General features: G+C 40.9%; 1 protein-coding gene across 1 annotated transcript; it reads right to left on the reverse strand.

Annotated features, from left to right (window-relative positions):
* Positions 1-11: 11 nt before the first annotated feature.
* On the reverse strand, positions 12-4,956 carry LOC139648857 (zona pellucida sperm-binding protein 4-like). Its single transcript, XM_071525097.1, has 12 exons — positions 4,809-4,956; positions 3,985-4,212; positions 3,771-3,883; positions 3,066-3,234; positions 2,617-2,739; positions 2,289-2,461; positions 1,708-1,805; positions 1,274-1,419; positions 906-1,083; positions 607-742; positions 103-177; positions 12-20 (listed from the first exon to the last, which is right to left on the reverse strand). Exons 1-12 carry the CDS (start codon positions 4,954-4,956, stop codon positions 12-14), a joined length of 1,596 nt encoding a protein of 531 aa, XP_071381198.1.
* Between the last annotated feature and the right edge of the window lie 6,305 nt (positions 4,957-11,261).

The raw sequence follows: 11,261 nt of genomic DNA on the forward strand, positions 1-11,261 counted from the left end.
GCCACAAATCCTTATGGTGCCTAGAAGGAAAGGAAGCTGGTTACAGCATCTGAACACAAGCACCAACACAAATACATTCGCAAGGTTGATAGTATTATTCACCTTTCCATCGAAGCAACGCTCCCGGCAAGTCTTTTCCTCTACCCTGCACACTTCTGCGGAGCACATGAAGTAGATCTGTGGGGGGGGGGGGAAGCCATTTTAGTCATCTTAGTGATAAGTTGCCTCAGAGAGAGTCCTTTCAACATAAGCCAAATCACATTTGTGTGTACACACACACACACCACATTGCCACTAAACTGGATAATACTGAACTTAAAGCAACATCATTAAATATGTCTGCACATTTAAGCTTTATGCAGTCATTGGAGCAGTGAAATTTGGGGTTAAGGGCATAATTCCTTGACTGAACAGGCAATTAAAAAAAAATAATAATTCTGCTCACTGCACATTAAACACCATTACAAATTTTTGTAATTAGATGACCCGCTTCAGACTTGCAGGTAGCAAGCATGAGTCACCAGGGTCACTGTGGTATGGTCATTTTTGGCTGCATTCACTTTGACCTATAGGCCCATAATAGTTCCTCCTGAATTCTCGACTCACTTCTTCATCTAGGTATTTGTTTGTCTGCTGATCCATGAACTGGAAAGCTTTGACCACGAAGCGTCTCTGGTGGCGGTTTTTTGGCAGGTCGCTGACTTTAAGGATGGACACATTGGGGTCGTGAGGGTTGGCACACCTACAAGACAAACCTTTGAGTTAACTGTAGTGATTCCCTCCAACCAGCTATGTGGCAGACCATAAGGATAAGGGGGCAGACTTTGCTCAAGGCAATGTTTGCATGTCATGGCAAGGTGTCTCCTTGGCAAAGGTGTAAAACATTAAGAGACAGTCATCCTTACCCTTCATAAATGAGCACAAGAGCATTCTTGGCAGAACGAGGATAAGCTAGACAGTAGTTGACAAGGATTGCTGCATCCGGTCTTGGAGACTTCAGACGCACTTCAAGATACACCGGTTTGCCAAGGAGAAGTTTCAAGGGCTGGTGGTATGTGGGCAAGTAAGTGGAGTAAGTCTGATCTGTTGGAGTATAAACAGAAGGGGAAGCAAACCAATTTGTTTTGAAGTTGGATCAGAAAACGCCAAACAAAAAGCCATTTGGCGCATGAGTACAACTCAACCATCTGGGCCTTATACTTGTTAAGACATTTAAGCGCTCACCACAAAAATGCATTTGGTTTGACAGATTAACAATGCAACAAAAGCCAACCTTCAGCAATTCTCAGTTCCACTCCGAACCGGCCATTGGAGACAACCTTTGAAGGGACACTTGAACTGGGGCTCTTGACCATGTAGCCAACACTGGCCAGTGACTGCTGGTTGTCATTTTTGGCATAGCGACACTCAATCATGAATCTACAAAATAAGACATTGGGTAAGAACAGTCCCGATTGTCACAAGCTTGATCAATCATGCAAGTGTAGTAAAAGGGTAGTTAAAGTTTCAAGACTCCTCAAAACTAATGTGCAAAACAAGATCAGTCTAGTGCAAGACCAAGTACTGCAAACTTTAGAATGACTAGTTACACAAACATGGTTGTTCAAGTCCATGTATAAAGACAAACTTTAAAAAAAAAAAAAAAAAAAAGTAGAGGCACACTGTGCTTTAACAGAATTAGGTTTTATAGCACCAAGATCAACTCACCTGAGGGGATTGTTTCTGGTGATGACACCATACTTTAGGTTGAGGGCTTCAACAACAGATTGCACTTCAACCATGTAGATCTTTGTCTCACCAACATCCTGTCATAAAAAAAAAAAAAAAAAAAAAAGTCAGATCATTGTCAGGTAGCTTTCAGGTTTCCAGATTGTATGCATCTTTGGTGCCAGGTGATGTCACCTTCTGTAGAGTACAACAGGTGGTGACATCACCTGGCACCAAAGATCAACCAATGGCAGATGGTAAATTACATAGCATGCTTTTTAACCATAGAGGTCAGGCTTTACATAGATTTGGGTTTGGTATTTAGTTACTCTAAATAGTGCATACTGAAGTGTTATGAGCACCAAAGCAGACAGCTACTGGGGAAATATGGGTGAGGGCATCCATGATCAATGTTCTCATCACCTAGCAGGCAAGTTGACTAACAGGCTAGAGTCGGGTACCATTTCCTGACAGTGGCAGCTACTGCAGCTGGTCGCTACGCACAGTGCACTTTAATAGCTCACTATGCAGCTGATGCATCTTAGAACAGGATCAGTAGACTGCACTTTGGGACAACTTACATAAGAACGAGCTCCACAGTCTGTAACTGAGAACTTGAAGAGGGCCAACTTGTCATTAACGATGACTGGTTTACAGCTTGGGTGCCCTGGAACAACAAGCTTGGTGGGGTCCACAGGGATGAATGCAGAGTCATGGCGAATGGCAAAGACGAACTGTTTATCTGCAGTGCATTCTATTTAAAAAAAAATAAAAAATAGAGGCACACACATTAATACTAGTCTTGAATAGATGTCTTTTGCCCAATATGAAGCACATAGTTTTAAAATAGGATGGTGAAGACAAAAGAGAACCATTTCATCCCCCACTGCAGCAAAACAGAAGCCTTACCGTCTACTGGGTAGTAGCAGGCAGATGTAGAAGAATCCACACAGCAACCCATCTTTTCACAGTCTGAGGAGGATATTCCCGTTTGGCCACAAGTCACCTGCTCCGCTTTAGGGACATCGCAATCTGAAATGAAGACATGACAAGGAGTTGACAATTCTGACAAGGATTGAGAGAAGATTGTTTAGTGTGATCTCAGAAATGTGTTAAACCAGTGTCTTATCTACACCAACTCCACATTGTATCAAGTTTCTTGCCTTTAGTCTTTGAAAGACTAATCTAGTCACCCATGTGTGATTTTCTCTCCTACAGCTGTAGAAAAATCATGTGCCATTTGTTAGTCAAGTATGTTGCAATATCCTACTTTAGGACCTGACATAAGCTATACCCAATGACCAGCGCATTTCAGGACTATTCTCCAATCCATTTTACAACAATCACTTTGCACTCACTTTGTGCCTTTGGTGGGTTAGCACACTTGGAAGTGCGCACCTGTGGGCCACTGGAGCGAGGGAGTTGTAGGTCGGAATCCAACTTCACACTTGCCTCACAAGATGCAGTAGCAATGTCTGCCTGGCCAAGCTCATTGACGTACAATAGCTGCAGCGTGTAGTGGTCAGTCTGTAACATGAACTACTTTAGAGATTGCAAGGAGCTAGGGCTGCAACTAACAATTATTTTAATTGTCGATTATTTTCTCGATCAATCGATTAGTTGTTTGGTCTATAAAAAGTCAGAAAATAGTGAAAAATGTCGATCAGTGTTCCCCAAAGCCCAAGATAACGTCCTCAAATCTCTTGTTTTGTCCACAACCCAAAGATATTCAGTTTACTGTCATAGGAGGAGTAAAGAAACCAGAAAATATTCACATTTAAGAAGCTGGAATCAGAGAAGTTTGACTTATTTCTCAAATTAGTCAAACCGATTAATCAATTATCTAAATTGTTGGCAATTAATAGTTGACAACTAATCGATTAATCGTTGCAGCTCTACAAGGAGCACAAGCTCATATTAAACAAACACTACAGAAGTAGAAAATTCAGCTGTATCAAGGCTTAACAGCTGGAAGCAATAAATGAAAGCCACCTCTTGCCTTCATTTATCCGTTAAACTGTCAAGATGTGCAAGTTAAGTGAAGCTGCTTTTCAGTAACCCACTTGTCGTTTGACGTGGCACCCCAAGAAAGGTACAGTCACAGTGTTAGAGAGCAGGTTCACATCATAGCCACAAGACTCTGGAGCATCCAGGACAGACAGCAGGGCCTTGGAGCCTGTGGAAGGGAAAGGAAATCCTGGTAAGTTGATGCCCTCAAAGCCATTTTGCCAGACTACACTGACTTAAATCCAAGTAGAGCAAAAACCAAGAACTCACCCAAAACTTTGACTTCACTTAATGGACCCGATAGCAGGGTAATTTGGAATTCAGATTCACTGCAAAGCACTTCTAGCCCACTTGACTTGGTCACGTCGGTCCATTTCTTCTGAGCGGCATCTACGTACTCCACATGGAACCCATGGTCAGCAAGAGGATCAGAGTCGGTGGTGGTATCTTCAACTTCAGTAACTACACCTTCACCATCACTGTAATCACTGCCGTCATCTAGAGCGGAGAGTGGTAGTGAAGGCACCAATTTTACAGGCAACAGTAACAATGGTAAAACTTAAGCAAACGTCTAATTTTATACAAATGAGTCTCATCACAAGTAACCCACTACAAATACCCATCTGGGCCTGGAACGGTCCTATGTGACGAGTGTGTTGTGACTTGAGTTTTCATGATATGTAAACATAACTGATAAAGACTTGATAGTTCATTGTAAAGTGATATTTCAAAGACTCTCTGGTGTGCATTTCATAGTATTGATTTTAAGTGACTTTAGGACAGGTGAGACACAAAAGTGGTACTTTGCTCTTACAGTGAGCGTTTTATTGCAGGGGAAATTAAGGATTAAAACTTGTGTTAGTGCATGGTTTGGTTAATGTTCATTAAACATAAAAAAAAAAACAAAAAAAAAAAAACACACGCACACACACACACACACACACACACCACACCCATAAATAAATGAGCATGTCTTTCGTAAATATAATCTGCTAGTAGTTTACCTGATAACGACCAACTGGAGATCATAGTTCACACACCTTTAAAATTATCCACTGAAGCACTTATCAAAACCTATATAGTGCTCAACTTACCCCACTGCCCGGTCTGGTAAAATCGATCCATTTGGGTTTGGTTCACATTCCACCACGGCCCGCTAGAGACCCTCTCCCATCCCCGGACCGAGACCAGCAGAGTCCCAGTGAGGAGTAGCAGCAGCAGCCCGACTCTGTGCCCAGCCATGGATCCTGTGATGCCCCTCAGACACAAGTCAGCATGAGGACACGCCGCCCTGCGAGATACATGAAGTGCTTTTGGTTTAATTGATGGCAGCTGGCAGCTAATTGGCACTTTGCCCTTCAAATTCTCACGTGGAGGAAAACCACCTTATTGCTGAGCCTAATAGCCTAATGGGTACAGGCTATCACATCCCATGCAAAAAAAGATATTGCACATATACTTCAGAATATGTTTAAAGATATGTTCAAAAATATACAGGAATTGGCAAAAAATATTTGCATGTAGGCTATATAACATTCATTTGAACTAAATTGGAAAACGCTTTATTTTGACATATTTGCATATATTTACATTTAGGCCTGTATGATGGAAATATATTTTGGCTATACACGCATGCAGGCTGTCATCTGTAGGCTTATTTACAATAGGCCTAAAGAGTAAATGAAATGTATTTTTTGAGACCTGAATCAAGAGAAAATATATCACCTCTGTGAAAACGAAAAATCGTTTTGCTACAGGTAACATTTATAAAACAGATTTGGACACAAAAAAAATTTAACTTATGACTGTCATTATTTTCTAATCGTGCAGATGATTTATAATGCGTGGATATCAGGGCCGTCGGAACAACCGGGGCGAGCTGACCCATCACTTTTCCAAAATATTCCAGTCTGAGTAATCCAATAGGCAGGATTACTGAGTCAGATAACTCTAAAAAATGACATCATGAAATAACTTCTCAAGTGTTATGATCATCAGTTCGTTTGGCTATGACATCCGTAAGAATCCCAACGTTTCGATGGAAAACTAAACATAAATCAAATTTAGAAATTGAAAATGACATATTTACATGTTACATCCACGAATTACATATATATATATATTTTTTCACATTTATCTGATTTACTGACGATCCTGCTTTTTCAGTCCAAAACTAATAACGACCTTTAATCTGTCTCTCTCTAGTTTCATCTCTCTCTCTCTCTCTCTCTCTCTCTCTCTCTCACACACACACACACACACACACACACACTCTCTCTCTCTCTCTCTCTCTCACTCTCCTGCTTCTACAAGAACAGTATACTGACTGGGTATGCAGGTGTGTGTGTGTGTGTGACTGTCTGTCTGTCTGTCTGTATTGGTGTATGTTTTTATGTTTGGCCACCAGATGGTGCAGCTGTTCTATCATGGCAGTCTCCATTATCTCCATGTTTAACCTGTTGTTGTTGTCCAGCTCTGTGAGACCATCAGATTTTTGTAAAAATCTTAAAAACCCCATCAGACATATGTTTTTTTTCAGACTTTGAATTGGAAAGGAAATGCTCTGCTAAGTTTGCACAAAGAGAGATATTTCAGTGCTGACTGGGATGAAGAAGATGATTTACCTTAAAGTAAGTTAACAGCAGCAAAATGTTGTTCCTTTCATTTTTTGACATTTTTTTTAGACTTTTAGCTGATACTCTCATCTGGATCAACTTACAATGAGAGCAACATAGATCACCAAAATTACAAGTAACCAGAAATAAGGAGTGCAACAGTCAGAACCATAGTGCATAATGATAATATTCCTGTGAGAAATGCTTGAAAAACATATAAAAACAAGAGCTACGGAGAGTGATAGAAGGCATTTTTTTGATGAGCGCAAACTAGATTGAGTAGAGGAGGAAGATGTGGATCTGGGGATATGCTCCTCCATTTGTCCAAACCCATGAAACCCCAACAAATTTAAGCTGTTCTGTTGTACATCGCTAATGCTAATTCCCCATTGTTGTTCCATGTTTATCATCTTGTCATCAGTTAGAGCAAGCATGTGAGCAGCGCCTGCCAGTCTCTAGCCTTTGGACTGAAATATGTTTGGAGAAAAAAAAAAAAACTTAACATCAGAATGCCTTGGGATGTGACTCTCCTTTCATTGTCTCTCAAAATTCATCTATATCCTACAGTTGTTTTCATAGTATTGCTCTTTACTATTTGATGTTGTGAGATTCACAAGTGCTGACGTTTTCTGCTGTTTTAATTATTGTTCGTCACCATGGATACGACTGTTAACTTAATGTGTAAAGTGTAAACTGTAATTGTGTCAAAAGTCTTTCATTGTCTCTCCAGAAATCACTGAAGGGGAGGATATTTACATGATTGGCCACACACCAATTCACACATATGTACAGACAGAAACACACACACACACACACACCACAGCATTAATCCTTGAGACTAAACATACGCGGTCCACTGACCTGTCATGTCACTCTCTGTAGATGTTCTCAACACAGACATTCATCAAGTCTACTTCTGTGCAAACACACACACACACACACACACACACACACACATACACACACTGTTGGGTCACGGAGTTCCCAAGTTCATGTATATCTGTCATGTAAACCTGTGGACGTTTACACACTCATTACTGTAAGTCTATCACTGTGCACACACACACACACACACACACACACACACACACACACACATTGTAACATCATTCTATGGCACCGCATACAGCAGGTCATCTGCATACATCAACAGTCTGAACCCCATCTGTGGATGCCATGCATTGAAGTTGCAGACTTAAGAATGATGGAAAGAGGCTTGATAGCAAAAGCAAACAGCAGGTTGCTCAATATGCTTACAACTGTAACTGATTAACTGATTTATCCATTCCCCTGAACTGACATTAACAGTATCCACGGCAGTTGCGCAAGCTGTTTCGGTAAATTTGCATTCTTGCTGACACTGACTCTTTCATGATGTGCAGAAAACATGGTAAAAACTTCCCTCCTGATACTGAAAACTCAGAAATAAGTTGAAGATTGAGCATCTTTGTTGGAAAACCATAATGTTAAGTCACATTTACACCCAGGATTTCATACACTTTTTTCCCCTTTCTTTCCTCCCAAAATGTAACCCCATCCACCCCCCACCCATACCCCCAACAACAGGCCATTTAACCCACTATCCTTCCTATGCCCGACCTCTCTCCACTAACCACACTGCTATACAATAGATTACAAAACAATAATAAAAGGAAGATGAAGAAAAAGATAAAATAGAGTTTGGTAATCCAGAAGTAAATGTACTGCCGATCGACTCGGATTTTCATGAAATAATGGATCAGATTTAGTTTTTTTCGACTCATAGAGCAACTGTCAGGCATCAGAAGACTTTGATTATACTACACAAGCTTTATGGAGTAATTTTATGGGCATTTATTGCCCTTTTTGAAGCAGAACGTCCGGCTCCCCATTCACTCCCCATTCACTGGAAGAAGCTCCTCCAGCAGCGAGCCTGGAGAACTCCAGGTAAGTTGTATGAAGAAAAAACACTCACCCAAGTTTGTACTGGCATGACAATGAGTAGATAATGACCGAATTTAAATTTTTGGGTGAACTATTCCTTTAAGAATGATGGAAAGAGGCTCGATAGCAAAAGCAAACAGCAGGAGACCAATAGAGCATCCCTGCCGGGTGCCCCTTGTTAATGTGAATCTTATTAATTATCACAGATGCTTTAAAGCAATATTCCACTTAGTTTTAACATGGGAGTTTTTCGGCACTTGACCTCCATGAAAACCATAATATAAACTAATCACCAAGATCGGATGCAGCTAGGACGAGTTTGTAGCGTTCTGATTTTTACTTCTCATTCATTTGAATGAGGCCACAAAATTGCCTGAAAACTGACATTTAACATGTTTGTGAACAGATTCAGACAACAACAACAACAACAACAACCACCACCACCCAGATCACTGGGAGTGCAAGGATGTTTTGATGGCTTCCGCAGTGTTGAGAGGCTCAAAGTTTTCACCTGCCAGGGTTTCTGTTTGGGTGAGACATCCATGGAATGAATTCACCTACTTGGTCCCTTAGCGCATTTACTGAAGACTGTAGGCACTGGCTTGAAGCTCAGATCAGAGGAGACATATCTTCTTTGAGACTTGTCCAATGCTTCTCAAGTAGTAGGTTCAGTCTCAGCAACAGGCTGACCATCATTGCTGCTAGCTGAAGCATTGAATAGCCAATTTTCTAGCTAAGCTAAGCTTGTTGGTACTTGCTGAGTGGCTTGCCTGTGCTTCGATGGTTCAGTTTGCGTTCAAGAATAACAGAGATTCCTATCCTAGAAGAAGTCATTGAATGAGGGAAAGTTGGATGTTAAAGTGTAAAATCTTTCCGAGTCAATCAGGAGACACTCTGCCACATGTCTGCTTGCTACATCACCAAACCGGAAGTCATGTCTGGAATAATGAAGCAGGGATAGGGGTGAAGTGGGATAGTGATGGGTGTGAGAGACGTATAGAGGATGGAGGGAAGATGGGCTGAGAGAGAGAGAGAGAGAGAGAGAGAGAGAGAGTAGGTGGGAGAGAAAGGTATGTCCTACATGCGTGGACACTCGGGTCACCCCATATAATTATGCTAGCTATGGTGCTCTCTCTCTCTCGCACACACACACACCAGTAAAGTAATCAAGTAAACAGATCTTTAAACAGATTGGACCTCTGTGGACATCTGTGACAAAGGCAGACAGATGAGTACTTAAAGGTCAGAGTAGGTTTTTTTCTTTTATATGTTATGAAAGAGTGAGATCGGAATGACAAAATTATGTATCTTGCACTTAAATCAGAGAAGAGAAGCAATGGTTTTGATAAACAAAGTGAAACAAGTAAAGGGTATGATGGAAAAAACAAGTACAGATCCTGTACAGGCCCACGGCGCGTGTGTTGAATTCCACTAGCTGCAGCCAAACTGATCCGTCGGAAAACGAACAGAATTATTGAAGGATAGATTTCTGTCCATTGGGCTGTTTTGGAACGTCGACATGGTGGGAGAGGCAGAAATACAGCAGCCTAGCTTCGCTCATTACGGTGCTACTTCATAGAAACAAGTTAAATTCACTTGAACATATTGTTTTATCACTCAAATTGGGTTGAAAATAGGAAAGAATGTCTAGTTTCTTCTTTCTTGACATTTTCACAACACAAGCAGATTGCTTGTCATTTGATTGTGCATTTGTTTAACGTGGCCCGGCTTCCCGTTTGAGTATAGTTTTCCGTTTTTAAGCACTGTGATTGGCGTGAAGGTCCAAACAATGCCCAGCCGGAAAACTTTGGTCATAAAACGAACCGAGCCAGTAGTTTAAGCTCCGGTACTGCTCATCTCACGAAGCGGCATCTCACTAAGCGTTACCTGACTGACTGAGTGACTGACTGAATGCATGACCTTAAATTTAGAGGCACACAGAAAATTAGCAGCAAAAGTAAAAGCTAACAAGGCCTATGATTATCTGAACAAATAAGCAGGCAAACATGATACTAACAATGTACACACAATTCACAGTATCATCTTATAAAACAGATTCATGTTCATTTAATTGTTATAGCTTGTATATGGACTTTTCAGTAGTTCAGTGACACATTTGTGAAAGTTAGTAGTCTGTTGCATTGTGCTGCTGCCTGTCATTTGGTTTTCCTCCCCATGTACTATTAAAGAGTCTCTGCCATTGTAAATTCAATAAAGTGTAGACTGATAGACTGCTCTTTTCCTCTGAAGGACAGAAATATTACATGTATCTGACTTTTATGGCAAATCCTGGAGCAATAACACTTTACCAGGTCAATGGATATGAAGCCGTTGTTCAGGCTCCTACCATTAAACACATTCATACAGTTGATACACACACACACACACACGCATACACACACACACTCACTCTCTCTCTCTCTCTCTCTCTCTGTTTCTTTCCTTATCTTCGTCCCTCTCTCTCCCTCCTCTTCTCTCTCTGATATTGTCAAATCTCTCATTAAACATCTGGAATTCAACTATTGTGTTTTTTCACAAACTGTAAAGGCTTACGGTAATCTTGTGATATACAATCGGTCATTCCCCTTCTTGTCCTCACTTCACCTCTCTCTCTCTCTCTCTCTCTCTCTCTCTCTCTCTCTTGGCCAATATTTTGGACATATAAATCGAATCCATACACAGACTCTAGACACAAACAAAGGGGTTGTTTAGTTTCCCTCTTTCTCACACACTGACAGGAGACAAGGTGCTGTTTGAAAACCCTGATTTAAGATCTAAATTCACAGGTGAGTGTTGGACAACTGCGAGTGCAATGCAAATCGAATTTGTGCTGAAGATAAAACTATAATGGAAAACAATACTTGCCAGATTTGCCAGCTTTTTCTGCTATCTATGAGTTGAGGCAGTTTAACTAATTGGCTAAACCAGGATTTAAATTCAGCTAGCTAACATTACCAGCTGTATCTGTATATCAATACCTGTAGAACTGCATATAGGTAGAATATCATA

Source organism: Centroberyx affinis, unplaced genomic scaffold (assembly GCF_046629955.1).
Source record: "Centroberyx affinis isolate AG114_WGS23_722 - 3 ecotype Tasmania unplaced genomic scaffold, CSIRO-AGI_Caff_v1 ptg001267l_1, whole genome shotgun sequence".
Classification (NCBI taxonomy): Eukaryota; Metazoa; Chordata; class Actinopteri; order Beryciformes; family Berycidae; genus Centroberyx; species Centroberyx affinis.